Genomic DNA, 17,250 nt, shown 5'->3' on the forward strand with positions numbered 1-17,250 from the left:
TAAGCTATTTGCATGAACGGTACTCCGTTCGAGTTATTTTTCATTGTGAAATAGACCAACCGCACAGCCCAAATCTATGGAACTGTTTTGGGCAGGAAAGCATGCTTGCGGTCTGTCAAAAAGGACTTCCAACTAACTTGTGGCGAAACCAGCTTCGCCACTGTGAACTGGAGAGGCCTGGCTGCTAGCCTCCTGCCCGCTGACTATGGCCCCTGGACATATTGCACTTTAAAGACTATATTTGGGCAGGTAATAATTTGTATTGCTGCTGCTGGCCCTTTAAAAGCAGCGATGGACATATTGGAACTTTTGGGACAACTGTACCTTTAAGACTGTGGAGCGTAGTACAGTAATCCTGCCTTTAATACTTTCATGTCTTGTATGTATTTTTGTATGCAGTTAACCTGGGTTATATATGTGTACAGCATTCATCTGATTGTTCGGTAGAATCACTCCATTCATTGTATGGAGGAAACTACCGAACAACCAGACCACCCAGGACTAAGTGTGCCTCCAATTACCGTTTGCAACAATGTTGCAAACAGGTAATTGGCAATCCATGTAATGTATTATGTGTCCTCTGGGTGGCCGCCATTCGTGAAACAACCACGTGGCGGCGGCCATCTTTAACTGCCGAACAGCGGTGTTTTGCCGTCGAGCGTCTGGAACTGAAATCGGACACTCGACTAGGCAAACACCGCTGAGACCTCCAGACTTCCAGGATTTCGTATAGAAACTACCGAATGACCCGTCGTTCGGTAGAAAGAAACATACGAACTAGGGGATTCATGCGAATCCCTCTTAGTCTCTATAACCCAAGTAATTCGTCTGTTTGCGTTCCCTTGTTTGTGACCGACCGCAGGGCCAAAATGCATGGAACTGTTTTCGGATACTTTACCCATGCGGTCGGTCAATACTTTAAAGTCCCATAACTCCCAAACCGTTTATCCGAATGGGCTGATTTTAACATATGTTGTCCCTCCAGACTAGGGCTATCTGGAGATATTGGATTTGTGGATGTACCCCAAGTATTTAGGGTACATCCAAAACTTGGGTAAAAATGTGTCCCTGTTAATTATGTTAAGTGCTAATCTAAGGGGAGGAAATGTGTGGGAGGTACATCCATGTGATTGGTTAATTTCATCCTCCCCCTGGGAGTGTCCTGTATGTACTTGTTGGTAATAAAAGCCAGACTGGGTGTCCCAGTCTTGAGTTCCTGCTTAACCCTCAAAATGAAGTGTCGTCTCGTTCTTGGGGGGGATTGGATTGTAAGCTGACTGCCAAGAGTGTAAGCCGATTGTATGCTTTTCTTGTTCAGCTGTTCCAGTTCGGAGTGTTATTTCGTATCCAGATCGGGAGTGTGATGTTCTGCAGTAGCTGTGCCTGTATCCAGAAAAGGGGATTATCGCCTAAACGGTTTTTTCCCCTTTCATGCTGAAACGGTCCGTTACATAACTTTTTATCCACTGAAGGGAATTGTCTGAATTTTGGGTATGTGTATATTTGAAGAATGCTGCGTAATATATGTAACTTTTATGGAGATTGTATGTATATTTAAGTTATAAGAATTGTATAAAAACTGTATTTTCCTGCCTGTGATAATTACATTAAACCATTGTGTACAGTAATTATATCACAGGCAGAGGGGAGGATTTTGCTGGAATGAATGGGAGTGTTTAACTGTATTGTACGTGTTTAGCTGTTTCACAAGACCATGTGGGTGGTACTTTGCATGTAAAACTTGCATAAAAGAAAGTCCTTTGGTGCTAATTAAACAGATCTACTTGACCCGCAACTCGCAGCTTTGACTCGTGTTTGGAGGGGACAACTATAATCACTGCAGAGATTGCTATGTTCTGCATACTCCCTTAGCTACTGAGCTTTTGTAAGAGCTCTTCTTCCTGATCCTTCTTCACTCTACAGAAGAAAGAGGTTCACCCACTGGAGCCTGGTCATAGGTCCAGGGTGGATAGCAGACTGCAAAACCCCTTAGCAGAGGGCAGAGACCAGCGGCGCTCAACTCGCAGCCTCGACTCGTGTTGTAGGGAAAGGTGTATCCTAGCTTTGCTACAGCTAGTGGGGTATTCTACATTTACAGGAATTAATATTGTATGCTGATCGGAGCGGCATTCTCACTTTCCAAGTTTAGGAACCAGGATATCCAAGCGGTCCAACTTCCAGCCAGCTTGGAGGCAACCGTAACATTTGGTGGCAGCGGCGGGACCGTTCTGGAGTTCCTAGAAGAGATACAGAGCGGATGGAGAACACTTCTGATAAACTAAAGCGCACCACCTTAAAGGATCTACTAGAAAGCCGAGGTGGGAACGCAAGCAATCGTCCTAGGAGGGAGCTGATTGCAGAATTGACAGAGCTGGATCAGAGCATCACCATGGCAGAAACCCCGATGGTGGCTGGTGACGAAAAGAACAGGATTGTTCGGGAGAGGCTCTCTCTTTTTTTTTTTTCTTTTTGGCCGAACCCCTCTATGGACTTGATACAGCAAACGATAGCTCAGGTAGATGCGGAGTGTAGCGGATGGCATTGGGCTGTCCTAAAAATTGCATGTATGTCTATGTATTCGGTTAAATTCTAACATTTGTATAAGAAGTGTATGCAGCATTCGCCTGATTGTTCAGTAAAATCACTCAGTTTATTATACGAATGAAACTACCGAACAATCAGACAACCCCAAGAGTAAGTGTGCCGCCAATTAACCATTCACAACAATGAATTTGCCGTTCGTGTAGTGGGTTCTTTGTTCGTTAGGTGGCCGCCATTTGGGAGACGAACACGTGGCGGCGGCCATCTTAAACTCTCGAACAGCAGTGTTTTGCCGTCGAGTGTCTGGCACTAAAATCGGACACTCGACTAGGCAAACACCGCTGAGACCTCCAGACTTCCAGCAATTCATGTAGAAACTACCGAACGGCCTGCCGTTCGTTAGAAAGAACCCCACGAACAGGGGGATTCATTCAATTCCTCCCCAGGCTCCATAACCCAGGCAATTGGTATGTTTTTATTCCCTTTTCTGTGACCGACTGCAGGGAAATACAATGAACTATTTTCGGATACTTTACCCATGCGGTCGGTCAAATCTTTACCTTCCCATAACTCCCGAACCCCTGGTCTGATCTGGGTGATTTTTGGATATGTTCCTCACCCATATTTGGGGTACATCCACGAATTGGGGAAAAGTGTGTACTGTATAATCATGTTAAGTGTTAATCTAAGGGGAGGAGATGTGTGGGAGGTAACGTCTATGGGACTGTATTAATTATGGTCCATCCCTTGCATGGGAGAATCTCATAAAAGAAGGCATGGTGTGAATAAACCTCTGTTCTACTCCTGATACTGTGTGTCGTCCAGTTATTGGGAAAGGTGATGGGATATCCTTGGATTATATTGCGATTGTGCTGTTTACCCTGTTGGATTTATTACTTGTTCCTGCATTATTCTAAAATACCAGTGGAGTTAAGCTGTGGGAAATCAGCTCTCCACTACACGGAGATACAGGCTGCCAGAGCCCACGAACTCAGCGTGTCCCAGCATGGGCCCGCAACAACCACGACGATCATCCCTGCAGAAATGACCGGGAGGCGAAAGATTCCATATGCGGCTTTCAGACCTTTTCTGGAGAATGAGACGGGGATAGATGAGTATGTAGCAGACTTCGAGCGGCAGTGTGCGCTTTACCAAATCCCCAACGCGGATTGGCCCACCATATTGTCCGGGAAGCAATCCGGACGAGCACTAGATGCATTTCGGACACTATCCCCAGAGGAAGTAAACCAGTATGTGCGGGTTAAGGACACCTTGCTGCAGCGATGCGCTGTAACACGTATCGCAGACAATTCCGAAACACCAAGAAAAGGCCGAATGACACTCACACTGAATGGCCACATAGGATGCGAAGGGCGGCTACCCACTGGATCCAAGGATGCCAAGCAGTAACGGCTGAGGAGGTACTACAATTGTTTCTTTAAGAGCACTTTTAAAATGGCAATGACCAACAAGGGAAGGAATGGCTTAGAGATCGCCGACCCACTACCCTAAACGAGGCAGCTAAGTTATCCGCTGAACATTATGATTCACGACTACACGAATTATCCAACTACCGACCGGTGGCCCGGGCCGAAACCAGGGAAAGTTACTGAACGCCGGCCTGGAACAACTTCAGGGCTCCTGTACCAGCGGGGCCCACCTGGTACTTGGGACCACCCTGTAACAACCTCCCAGACCGTCCCCGGCAAACTTGTTATCGATGTAAATAACCCGGGCACCTCATGTCGAGCTGTCTACTCAACAATCACCATGCCTCCTGGAGCTATAATCCTTCATCTGGCCCTTCTCGACCCGCCCGGGCTCTCTGTGTCAACCAGGAGGGACCCATGGAGGAATTTTTTGGAACCCCTTCACGAGGCTGACCCAGTATATGCCGACAACCGCACAGGCAGAATGTATGGCTCAAGGGTCACTCCACGGAGGGGCTCCGGGACACTGGCGCTACGATTAAGTTCGTACAAAGTCACCTAGTTCCAGGGCAAAGCGTGGTCACTCGAGTGGTGGGAGGGCTAAGGTGCACCTTGATTGTGGAGCGGGGAAAGGGACTGTGAATGTGGGGCTTATGGATAATCTACCTGCCGAAGTCCTGCTAGGCAATAATTTGGGCCCAATGACTTCTGCCTATCCTCCCTCTTACAACTTTGAGGCCCATCATGTGACTTCCCGGGCACAAGCAAGGACTTCGCAAGATCCCTCACCAGTGCGGGAGACTCAGGTAAGACCCATCCCGACGATGACTTACCCACAACCCCCCATACCATGGGACACCCCGGCCGCATTTGAGACCGAGTCTAGGTCTTACCCAACCCTCCTCAAGTATAGGGAAAATGCAGAGACCAGGGGTGGGGGATTAGATAATGAGACGTTTATATGGGAATGAGGGAAACTGTACCGAATCACAGAAAAGAAGGGGCAACGTAAGCGCCAGTTAATGATCCCTCAAAAGTACAGGCGTGAGATACTGAGTCGGACATGATATCCCTTTAGCTGGCCAGCTGGCCACCTGGCCGTGACCCGTACTCTACACCGCATCACCCACACCTTTTTCTGACCTGGGGTCCACGCTGACGTCCGAGCATACTGCAACACATGCAATGTATGTCAGCGGGTAGGGAGGAGAGGAGATCACCCTAAGGTGCACCTGGTGAATATGTCCATCATAGAGGAGCCATTCAGCCGGGTTTCCATCGATTTAGTGGGGCCACTGACTACCCCTAGTCCCTCCGTTAAACAATATATTCTTACCATGGTGGACTACGCTACCCGGTACCCAGCAGCAGTGGCCCTGTCTAATATCCAAGCAGACACCGTGGCTAATGCGCTGGTTCAGGTGTTCTCTCGGGTAGGATTTCCCAAAGAGACCCTATCCGACAGAGGCACTCAATTTACCACTGAACTCACGCAACAGCTCTGGCATGTCTTCAAGATAAAATCTCTCCTTAGCTCTCCCTACCACCTGCAGACTATTGGGCTCTGTGATAGGTTCAATGGAACCCTCAAGCAGATGCTCAAAACATTCACCCAGGAGTATAGAGACTGGGAGCGTTTCCTACCGCACCTCCTGTTTACTTACCGGGAGGTGCCCCAGAAAACAACAGGGTTCTCTCCCTTTGAGCTGCTCTACGGACAAAAGGTATGGGGCCCCCTTAACCTTATTCATGAGCACTGGGAGGGAGAGACCGAGACCGCCGGAGTCCCCATTGTGCCGTACGTGCTGGAACTTCGGGACCGAATGGAGCAGTTGGCTAGGTCTGTACAGGTTAACCTCCAGTCGGCCCAGAGCTGACTAAGTATGGTATGATAGAGGGGCACGGAGGAGGAACTTTGCCATAGGGGATAAAGTTAAGGTGCTCAAGCCGGTAAAGGCGGATAAGCTACAGGCACCCTGGCAGAGTCCTTACCAAGTAGTAGAGAAGCGACGAGATACTACCTATGTTATAGCTAGCTGCCACGATGAGAGCCTTCGGAAAATCTTCCATGTTAATATGCTCAATGAGGACCTAGAGAGACAGGAAGATGTGGCAGCTATCTGTAACCCCGCTCACGAGGACCCTGACAACTTACCCATACCAGATTTTTTTAGAAAAGTACCCCCACCCCGACCTAGTGGCACAGGTACAGATAGGGGACAGGCTTAACCCGACTGAGACGGAGCAGCTAAGCAAACTACTGCAGACCAAATCTCCCACATTTTCTCAAGACCCAGGGTACACCAGCCTAACTACCCAAGTCGGCATTCGTCAGCCCGTTCGGCTTGTACCACTTTAAGGTTATGCCGTTCGGGATGAAGAATGCCCTAGCTACATTCCAGCTATTGGTTCCTTGATGGCTTCCAGGATGTAACGGATCACCTGGCACCCCGACTTGGTACCTCCGTTAATGGATGCTCCTAGTGCTTCCTATAGTTTGATTGCCAAACCCTTTACCGAACTAACAAAGAAACACCTTCCCCGACAGGTTCTGTGGTCTCCCCACTGTGAGACAGCCTTACAGGCTCTCAAAAATGCACTGGTTAATGCTCCTGTCTTGGCTGCCCCAGTCCAGACAAATGCTTTATCGTTCATACAGACGCTTCCATGTTCGGGCTGGGGGCAGTCCTCAGCCAAGGAGGAAAAGACAGAGGGGAGCATCCTGTTGCCTACATCAGCCGAAAGTTCCTGCCACGAGAGGTCAGCTATGCCGCGGTGGAAAATGAGTGTTTGGACCTGGTGTGGGCATTAAATAAATTGACTCCCTACCTTGTATGGACAAGAGTTTACTCTGGTTACAGACCATAACCCGTTCCTGTGGCTAAACCAGGTCTCAGGAGATAAAGGCCGGCTTTTACAATGGAGCTTATCCCTACAGCCATTTAATTTTTATTATTTTTTTGTGCGAACAATAACAGTTTGCTTGTTCAGCCACGACTGCTGTGCCAAGTTCAATAAAGACAGTATATATCCACAGCATAGCATATAATTTACAGCACTTTAAAAAAAAATTATATATCAGAAGCACAATCCTGGTTATTGCGTTTCGTTTTAGTATGTATTGCATTTATGTGGTGGCCGTTGTATCTGTGCCTATACTATAATCGACAAGAGCCTTTAAACGCTTGAGCAATTGTCTGGGTTGAAGTGTAGAGTGGATATCTATGCTGCTGTTTCTGGTTGTTACAATAGGGGTGCCCGATGTGCCTGTGGGGGATAATTATGGAGAGGCAGCTTATTGAGGCCGTTTTGGAGCTTTTGAGGCAGCATGTTATGGAAAGTCTAAGAATTTACGTATGTTGTTTGCTTGAATGTAGTGTCCCAGGCGTTCCCAGGTGGATAACGTAGGTGTCTACCTGGCATCTCTGGGCTGTGCTTTGATTTGTGTGAAGAGGCAATGTACGAGCTTTGGTATCTTAGTTCTGCTCGGTGGACTGAGGCAGGGGACAACCCGCTTCGACCTAAAGCTGGTTACCTTCATGCAGTGGTAGCACTGACTTGGTGGTGTCTGCCTTCGGGCTAGGTATTTGCCTGTGGTGTTGTAGCAGCATATCCTAGCGGTGTGCAGTATCTCGCGTCTCACATAGGGTAAGCCTGTTTTGTGGAGGTGTTGGTGCTTTTGGCTTTAACCATTTTTGTGGGGCAGGGGAACATGGAGTGTATGGGTTATACAGCAGTCGTCTGGGGGGGAACATTGATGGTGATGGGGAAGTGTGTGTTATGCAGCCGTCCCAGTATGGCCTGGTGTGGGTGGGAGTTAGGCCGGGGGTAGCAGATGTAACAAGGAAAATTAAAATGTTAAAAAAAATTACAAAAATAATCATTAAAATCAAGCATTAAACATTAGCCAACCCAACCTAGCCCCATGCCGGCAGGGTTAAGGGGTTGGTATAGAGCACTCCACGGGAGCCCGTGGTTGGAGTTCAGGTAGTGACTTTTGGAAGGTATCCCAGTGGGTTCTGCACGGCACGAATCTGGCCATGCCAGCTGGGTCTCAGATGTCCCAGTTCCTCCATTGGTGAGAGCGTCCTGTGGGAGACCCAGGGTCTGTAAGATGCCCGCTGCTCCTTCGAGGTCCCGGATTGGGTAAGTGTTGCTGCCTTGAAGGACCGCTAGTGTGGGATCCTTTCCACCTGTAGGGAATGTCCCTTGCTCGAAGTGCGATGTGAAGGGCTGTAGAGTCTTGCGCCACCCTAGGGTAGTCCCCGACAAGTCCGCAAAAAAGGTGAGGGTGGAATTCTCAAAGTTGTAGGGAGTTTTCCCCCTGAGTGCTCCTAGTACTGCTGCCTTATCTTGCCCTGATTGGAAACGCACAATTAAATTTAAATTAACGAAAATGCTGTTTCTGCTCTTCTACACTTAAACTGGAACCTTAAATCACATAGCGATGTTTGCTTTGCCACACATTGTTTAGTCACTGTTAAAATTATCATTGCGCGTCAGTGGAAAACCTCTATTCCGTTCCAGAAACGGTTATTGATTAACCAAATTATGTTTCTATGGAATATGAACTTATAAATAAAATAAAAAGTCTGGTTTTCCTATTGGCTAGGAAGATACCAACATATGTTTGGCCAATCTATGCTTTAGACAGTCTCTCTGTTAATAATATACAATACATTTTTAGTTTTTAATATACAAAATTGTTGCTGATGCCTATGAAAAATGTTAACTATGTTATAGTTAAAGGAACACTATAGTGACCTAAATTACTTTAGCTAAATAAAGTAGTTTTAGTGTATAGATCATTCCCCTGCAATTTCACTGCTCAATTCACTGTCATTTAGGAGTTAAATCACTTTGTTTCTGTTTATGCAGCCCTAGCCACACCTCCCCTGGCTATGATTGACAGAGCCTGCATGAAAAAAAACTGGTTTCACTTTCAAACAGATGTAATTTACCTTAAATAATTATAATTGTATCTCAATCTCTAAATTGAACTTTATTCACATACAGGAGGCTCTTGCAGGGTCTAGCAAGCTATTAATATAGCAGGGGATAAGAAAATCTTAATTAAACAGAACTTGCAATAAAGAAAGCCGGTGCAAGTCACATGCAGGGAGGTGTGACTAGGGTTCATAAACAAAGGGATTTAACTCCTAAATGGCAGATGATTGAGCAGTGAGGCTGCAGGGGCATGTTCTATACACCAAAACTGCTTCATTAAGCTAAAGCTGTTCAGGTGACTATAGTGTCCCTTTAATACAATAGAGGTGTGAATAATTGTGTTAATTCAGATACAGAAACACTGAAAATAATGTACTATTGTCAATTGACATTTTCCTTTCTTCAAGTTTATTCACTTGCTCTGAATGGGGGTTGGTTTTCTTTTTTTTTTTTTTTTTTTTTGACTCTGAATGTTGTTTTTTTTATCTTTGTTATTGTTTGTTATTCTGGGCTTATGCCTCAAGTATATGCCATCTCGATGCACTATGTTTATTATGATATGTAATTATGTGATTTTGCATATACCGTATATACTCGAGTATAAGCCGACCCGAATATAAGCCGAGGCCCATAATTTTACCCCCAAAAACTGGGAAAACTTATTGACTCGAGTATAAGACTAGGGTGGAAAATGCAGTAGCTACTGGTAAATTTCTAAATAAAATTAGATCCTAAAAAAATTATATTAATTGAATATTTATTTACAGTGTGTGTATATAATGAGTGCAGCGTGTGTGTATGAGTGCAGCGTGTGTGTATGAGTGCAGCGTGTGTGTATGAGTGCAGCGTGTGTGTATGAGTGCAGCGTGTGTGTATGAGTGCAGCGTGTGTGTATGAGTGCAGCGTGTGTGTATGAGTGCAGCGTGTGTGTATGAGTGCAGCGTGTGTGTATGAGTGCAGCGTGTGTGTATGAGTGCAGCGTGTGTATGTATGAGTGATGTGTGTGTATGTATGAGTGATGTGTGTGTATGTATGAGTGCAGTGTGTGTGTATATGAGTGCAGTGTATGAGTGCAGTGTGTATGTATGAGTGCAGTGTGTGTGTATATGAGTGCAGTGTGTGTGTGTGTAGCTGAGCCTTGGTGGGGGGTGGGCAATTTTTTTTATTATTTTAATAATTTTGTATTGTTTTTTATTATTATTGTTTTTAATTTAATTATTATTTTTATTATATATTTTTTTTCCGGCCCCCCTCCCTGCTTGATACATGGCAGGGAGGGGGGCTCTGCTTCCCTGGAGGTCCAGTGTCATTGGCAGTTCAGTGGGGGGGGAGGGGGGCTGTCAGGAAGCACTTACCTCTCTTGCAGCTCCTGTCAGCTCCCTTCTCCATGCCGGTCCGTGCAGCTCCTCTCTCAGCTCCCAGTGTAAGTCTCGCGAGAGCCGCACTATGACCCCGCGGCTCTCGCGAGACTTACACTGGGAGCTGACCGAGGTGCTGAACGGACCGCCGCGGAGGAGAAGGGAGCTGACAGGAGCTGCGGGAAAGGTAAGTAAGATCTCTGCAGCCCCCACAGCCCCATTGTCTGTATTATGGCAATGCAAATTGCCATAATACAGACATTAACTCGAGTATAAGCCGAGTTGGGGTTTTTCAGCACAAAAAATGTGCTGAAAAACTCGGCTTATACTCGAGTATATACGGTAATTTGAACCTGTGCATAAGCTACAGATTATTGTTATATATAAAATTATGTTTCAATAAAAATCGATGTGTAAAAAAAAATATTCACATAATAAAATGTATTCTGTTTTATATTTTAATTGTTCAATAAAATGTTTATTGATGAGAGAAAAGAAAAATAAATTAAATCTCGTTGGGCGGTGGTAGGTGCCTTTGATGGGTTTGGGATGCGGAACATTTCTTTGATCGTCACCGCTTTGGCTTGTTTGGAGGAGAGTATCGCCGTTTGCAGCCTTCTAACGAAGTGCGGTATTCCTGCTTCAGGGACTGCTTAAGCTAACCCTCTGATGTTAAGGTTTTTGCTCCGTCTGTGATCTTCCAATGTGGCGAACCTCTGTTCCGTGGCTGTATTCTGTTGGTGGAGTGCTTGTATCTCCTGTTGTAGGTGGGTGATTTGTACCTTCGTGTTGTGGGAGTCCTTTTCTAGGTTTCCCATATGGCCACTCAGGCCCTGCAGGTCTTTGCGGAATTCTGCCACTTTGGGCGGGTGTGAAAGTCCTCAGGCTCCATGGTCTGGTCTTCTGAGTAGTCAGAGCTCTCACCCAGGTAGGCAGCCATCTTGGGTATTGAGGCGCCATGTGCCTGCCGCCATAGGTCCCCAATGCTTGTGCCTGGTTTTGGCTTGTCCGGTCTTTGTTTTTTAATTTTCCGACCCATGTCGGTGTGGGCTGCCTGAGGGGTCCGGTTTTGGTCGGTTTATTTGGGGTAAAAGTGCGGTATACAGATTGCTGGATACGGAGCACAGTTTGCATGCGACCGTTCACCTCGATGGCTTGGCTCCGCCACCCTACAGCCATTTAACTTTACAATCACTTACAGACCCGGAAAGCAGAATGGGAATGCCAATGGGTTATCCCGACAGACAGACCTCAGTCGAGAATAACCTCATGTAACGGAGCTCCTAGTACTCCAACCGAGTACCTCCGTTGATGGATGCTCCTAGTGCTTCCCAAAAGCTCCAAGCATTTCTCCAGACATCATAAGCACTGCAGACCGAACCTCTCTTCCTGTAGAGAGCGAAGCCGGAACAATCTCTGAAAACAGCTTAGTGATTATAGCTAGGGGAGTATGTAGAGTATAGCAATCCCCCAGTGTAGATGCAGCTGTATCCCCCAATCATGAGACTAGGCTCTATGTTGAGGGTCAAAACAGGAACAGCCAGGGCTGTGGCTTTATTGTTTCTTATATACACATTTTTAAACAATGTTACCACCCACATGGTTTTGTAGCACAGCCAATCAAACACGTACATAACAGGTAAACACTCCCATTCATTTCCACAAAATCCTCACCTCTGCCTGTGAGAAGGCAGGAAAATATACAGTTTGTAGACAATTCTTCTGTTACAAAATGCCTTTTGTAACTGTCTCTTTAAGTGACAAATTGCCCTGCTTTCCTGTATTATAGAGAAGCCTTATTACCAGCCTCCTTCCTCATGACTATGGCCCTGGTGTGTATGGCCCTTTAAGAACAGTCTGTAAGCATATTGGGGCTTATGGACTTTTATGGGACTGGTGTTGGCCCTTTAAGCACATTTTTGGGACATAGGGAAAATTGGGACATTGCCCCTTTAAGACGGTGTCTACAGACTTGTTTGGGACTCTGCCCTTTTAAGACTGTGTCCCCAGACATGGTTAAAATCCTTTGTTCAGGGATATTTTCCACTTGGTTCAGTAAATGGGGCTTACTGAACCAAGTATTACACAGGCGAACTGCCCGGAAGTGGAAGCGTGCAGGCAATTTACCTCCCAGGCTGGGAGCCTGCTGGAGGGCCTCTGTTCGTACAAACGAACACATGGCGGCGGCCATCTTTATTCATTCAAATGCGGTCAGTGTTGTCTTCACATTTCAATGAACACTGCTGACCCTTACCTTCTCCTACACTGAATTTTCAGCTGCAGAGACTAAGTCCCGTTCGGCTGTTTGACCTCACTGTTATCCTGAGCCAAATGCATGAATGGCCCCGTTCGTGCATTCGAATGGGGCTTAGTCAAGGACCTATATTAAGTTACCAAATAAATCATTTGATTTGTTAACGTTAGAATCTACAACGCCCTTTGACTGCCTCATACTATATACACCTGTAAGCTCTAACATTTCTTCAGAAGAACTTACCCAATATTGGTTAAGTTATGCAAACCAGCAGAGCACAAAGCGAACCTACACTATTATACACTGGTTAGCTAATGCTACAAAAGACTCCTGGATAGGAGGGCTTGGGTTGAAAATAATAAAAGGTATTGCATGGTGTGTTTTTATTATACTTTGTATTTATCTGAGCTATAAAATAAAAATGTTATGCATTCAAAGCATTGCTAGCTTAAAAAATAAATCCTAGTGTAGTGCTGTAAGAAATTATGACCCTCTTACAAGGATACTCTTTTAGGGAATGTGTGACAAATAAGACACAAACACAAGTGTATAATAAAATGTATTGTAAATATTAATTTAAACATACTGTTAGATTTTAAAAGGATATACACATTACACATTATACATTATATCCAGTACATGATCAAAATCTATATAATAAAAGGGCAATACTTAAACATTTAAATGCAGGTCTTCCCCTTGCGCCTTCATCTTGGGTAATCTGGGAAAGCCTCTCTCAGTTCACCATGGCCTTGCTTGCTGCGCTGTCCTCTCCAAAGAGACAAAGAGAGAGAGAGAGAGTTCCTTGGATGTTGTCCTTTTAAAGACTCATTCTTGGAGTAATAAACTACAAGTCGCAGAATCCCTGTTTCCTCCAAAAGTGGTTTATCCCGCCCTCTTTCTCTAGAGAGTTCCTTCTTTACACAAGTCTTTCCCTTTGATCTCTTCCCTCCAGCTATACTGGAACATTGTGAAAGAAGTGACCAGTTAGGGTTGGTTTCTGGGTAGATTGAATGACTTGGGAAAACACACACTTCCATGGTTACACCTAGATGTTAATTACTCTGGTCTTCTGATAACATGCATGGAAAACTGGTTGGCAGGAGAACTGCTGGAGGCATGTAAGCTTTTGTCTTAGCTGGGTGTTGTAAAATGCAACTGAAAGCTTTGATCCTTATCACACTTTTATCCAGGAGATAACCCCAACTAGTGAAACCAGTCACATACACAGAATGTTATATACAATATTGCAGTTTTGTATATCAATTTCTTACAACGCTAGAAGCTAGAGCTATCCAGAGAAAGGTCGAATGGGATTTTTTATTATTAAAGTATAGAAGTTATGCATGTTTGTTCTTTTTATGTGAGAAATAAAATGTGGTATTTTCATGTACTTGGAGATAATTAGGTTAGTCTAACCGTTGAAACCAATTATCTCCAAGGTAGGGGGGAGTGTTTTCAATAGATGCACTGTACTCTTATTGGTTGGGACATGGCATTGTCCAGTGTACCATCAGGTCCAGAGGGGTTATCATCTGACCTGATAACTTGTATAAATAACCGTGCATGAGTGCCATTAAAACAGTTTGTTTTACCTTCAAATCCCAGGTCGACTTGTGCTGAAGGGAAAGGTGTATCCTATCTTTGTTATAGCTAGTGGGAGATTCTACACTTACAGGAATACCATTGTATGCTGATCGGAGCGGCGCTCTCACTCTCCAAGTTCGGGAACCAGGATATCCAAGTGGTCCAACTTCCAGCTAACCTGGAAGCAACCGTAACGGACACGTCATCTACCCACATGAGATAGTGCTGTGAGATTCCCGCACATGCCCAGTTAAACACTTGGGCATGCGAACGGGAATTTCATCTATTCATTCATTCGTCTGAAAGACGAATGAATGACTAGAAATTTCAGATGAACAAACAAACACTAAATATCAGTGTTTGTTGGTTCAGTTTATTACCAGGAGGGATCTTCCGGCACACGTAGCTCCCTCCTTGTAATATATAAAGATAGAAGCGGCAGTGAGCATTGCTCCCCGCCACTTCCTAAGCTCCCCATGACCTCCCTCACTCTATGGTGGTCAATATGAAACCTCCATAAGGCAAGTAGTCCCTACTTTATCTTTTCTTCTAAAGAAAACTAGAGCAGACAGGAAGAAGTTAATAACAGATCCTGACAGAGGGAGAGAAGATGAATCAAATGGGGAAAGGTAAGTTCGGCATGACAGTGCTGCTTTAATTTCCTCAGTCACTATGACACCTGATGGTCGTATTTCTTATCTATTAAAAAACATATTGTAATTTTTTCTAAGTATGGCAAACAATAATTTATAGTGACCGATTTCCTTTAACTCCCAGTATATTTCTTTCAGGTGTATTTGTCAGGAGAGGTTATACAGAAAGGTTGACAAGAACAGAAATACACGAAGCAAAGCTATGAAGAAATCTTTTAATAACAGCACCAAGGACTTTAACTCTGAAAAATCAAGCATTTTATCAGATTCCTATATGTTCTCACAGGAGATAGTGAACATAAACCCCAAACCTTTCTCATGTTCTGAATGTGGAAAATGTTTTGTCACTAAAGCAGGTCTTGTCCGTCATCAGAGAACTCACACAGGAGATAAACCATTCTCATGTTCTGAATGTGGAAAATGTTTTGTCACTAAAGCAGGTCTTGTCAATCATCAGAGAACTCACACAGGCGAGAAACCGTTCTCATGTTCTGAATGTGGAAAATGTTTTGGGCAACATTCAAATCTTGTCAGTCATCTGAGAACTCACACAGGAGAGAAACCGTTCTCATGTTCTGAATGTGGAAAATGTTTTCGGCAACATTCAACTCTTGTCAGTCATCTGAGAACTCACACAGGAGAGAAACCGTTCTCATGTTCTGAATGTGGAAAATGTTTTCGGCAACATTCAAATCTTGTCAGTCATCAGAGAACTCACACAGGAGAGAAACTGTTCTCATGTTCTGCGTGTGGAAAATGTTTTGTTCGTAAAACAGTGCTTGTTAGTCATCAGAGAACTCACACAGGAGAGAAACCATTCTCATGTTCTGAATGTGGAAAAAGTTTTGTTCGTAAAGCAGTGCTTGTCAATCATCAGAGAACTCACACAGGAGAGAAACCGTTCTCATGTTCTGAATGTGGAACATGTTTTCGGAAGCATTCAACTCTAGTCAGTCATCAGAGAACTCACACAGGAGAAAAACTGTTCTCATGTTCTGCATGTGGAAAATGTTTTCGGCAACATTCAAATCTTGTCAGTCATCAGAGAACTCACACAGGAGAGAAACCGTTCTCATGTTCTGAATGTGGAAAATGTTTTCGGCAACTTTCAAATCTTGTCAGTCATCAGAGAACTCACACAGGAGAAAAACCGTTCTCATGTTCTGAATGTGGAAAATGTTTTCGGCAACTTTCAAATCTTGTCAGTCATCAGAGAACTCACACAGGAGAGAAACTGTTCTCATGTTCTGTATGTGGAAAATGTTTTGTTCGTAAAACAGTGCTTGTCAGTCATCAGAGAACTCACACAGGAGAGAAACCGTTCTCGTGTTCTGAATGTGGAAAATGTTTTGTTCGTAAAGCAGTGCTTGTCAGTCATCAGAGAACTCACACAGGAGAGAAACCATTCTCTTGTTCTCAATGTGGAAAATGTTTTGTTAGTAAATCACAGCTTGTCAATCATCAGAGAACTCACACAGGAGAGAAACCATTCTCTTGTTCTGAATGTGGAAAATGTTTTGTTAGTAAATCACAGCTTGTCAATCATCAGCAAACTCACACAAAAGAGAAACTGTTCTCATGTTCTGAATGTGGAAAATGTTTTGTCACTAAAGCAAAGCTTGTCAGTCATCAGAGAACTCACACAGGAGAGAAACCATTCTCTTGTTCTCAATGTGGACAATGTTTTCGGCAACATTCAACTCTTGTCAGTCATCAGAGAACTCACACAGGAGAGAAACTGTTCTCATGTTCTGCATGTGGAAAATGTTTTGTTCGTAAAGCAGTGCTTGTCAGTCATCAGAGAACTCACACAGGAGAGAAACCATTCTTATGTTCTGAATGTGGAAAATGTTTTGTCACTAAAGCAATGCTTGTTTGTCATCAGAGAACTCACACAGGAGAGAAACCATTCTCATGTTCTGAATGTGGAAAATGTTTTGTTCGTAAAACAGTACTTGTCAGTCATCAGAGAACTCACACAGGAGAGAAACCATTCTCATGTTCTGAATGTGGAAAATATTTTGTCACTAAAGCAAAGCTTGTTCGTCACCAGATAACTCACACAGAAAATAAACCGTTCTCATGTTCTGAATGTGTTAAATGTTTTGTCACTAAAGCAGAGCTTGTTCATCATCAGAGAACTCACACAGGAAAGAAACCGTCCTTACATTCTGAATAGGGGAAATGATTTTCTGTTAAACCTAATCTTGATAGACATCAGATATCTCATACAGGTGATGAGTTTCTAAAATTGTATAATGCATGTATACTTTAACATACAAATAAAATATCTTGTATTGTGAATTTTGATCATGCTGACACAGTAAATAGTAACTGTGATAGTAGCAGTCAACGTACATGTGATGACTTTCCGGCAACTCGAGATACATTGTGATTGTATGTTCTGTCTGTTACAGAGTGAAAGGCTACTTCCCCCAAGCCCCATGTTAATCCAGACTTCAAGCAAAGGTTATGTTTAC

General features: G+C 44.3%; 1 protein-coding gene and 1 pseudogene across 1 annotated transcript; one reads left to right on the forward strand and one right to left on the reverse strand.

The window, feature by feature from the left end:
• Nucleotides 1–17,250, reverse strand: part of LOC134568447 (zinc finger protein 850-like) — a 466,353-nt pseudogene that overhangs the window by 225,589 nt on the left and 223,514 nt on the right.
• Nucleotides 14,915–16,949, forward strand: LOC134569280 (oocyte zinc finger protein XlCOF7.1-like). Its single transcript, XM_063428195.1, has one exon. It carries the CDS (start codon nt 14,973–14,975, stop codon nt 16,947–16,949), a length of 1,977 nt encoding a protein of 658 aa, XP_063284265.1. The 5' UTR covers nt 14,915–14,972.

The sequence above is a fragment of the Pelobates fuscus genome, chromosome 7 (genome assembly GCF_036172605.1).
Source record: "Pelobates fuscus isolate aPelFus1 chromosome 7, aPelFus1.pri, whole genome shotgun sequence".
NCBI lineage: Eukaryota > Metazoa > Chordata > Amphibia > Anura > Pelobatidae > Pelobates > Pelobates fuscus.

Bases quoted from the DNA above. Each gene is read 5' to 3' on its own strand.
- LOC134569280 (XM_063428195.1), top strand. From the start codon at position 14,973: ATGAAGAAATCTTTTAATAACAGCACCAAGGACTTTAACTCTGAAAAA.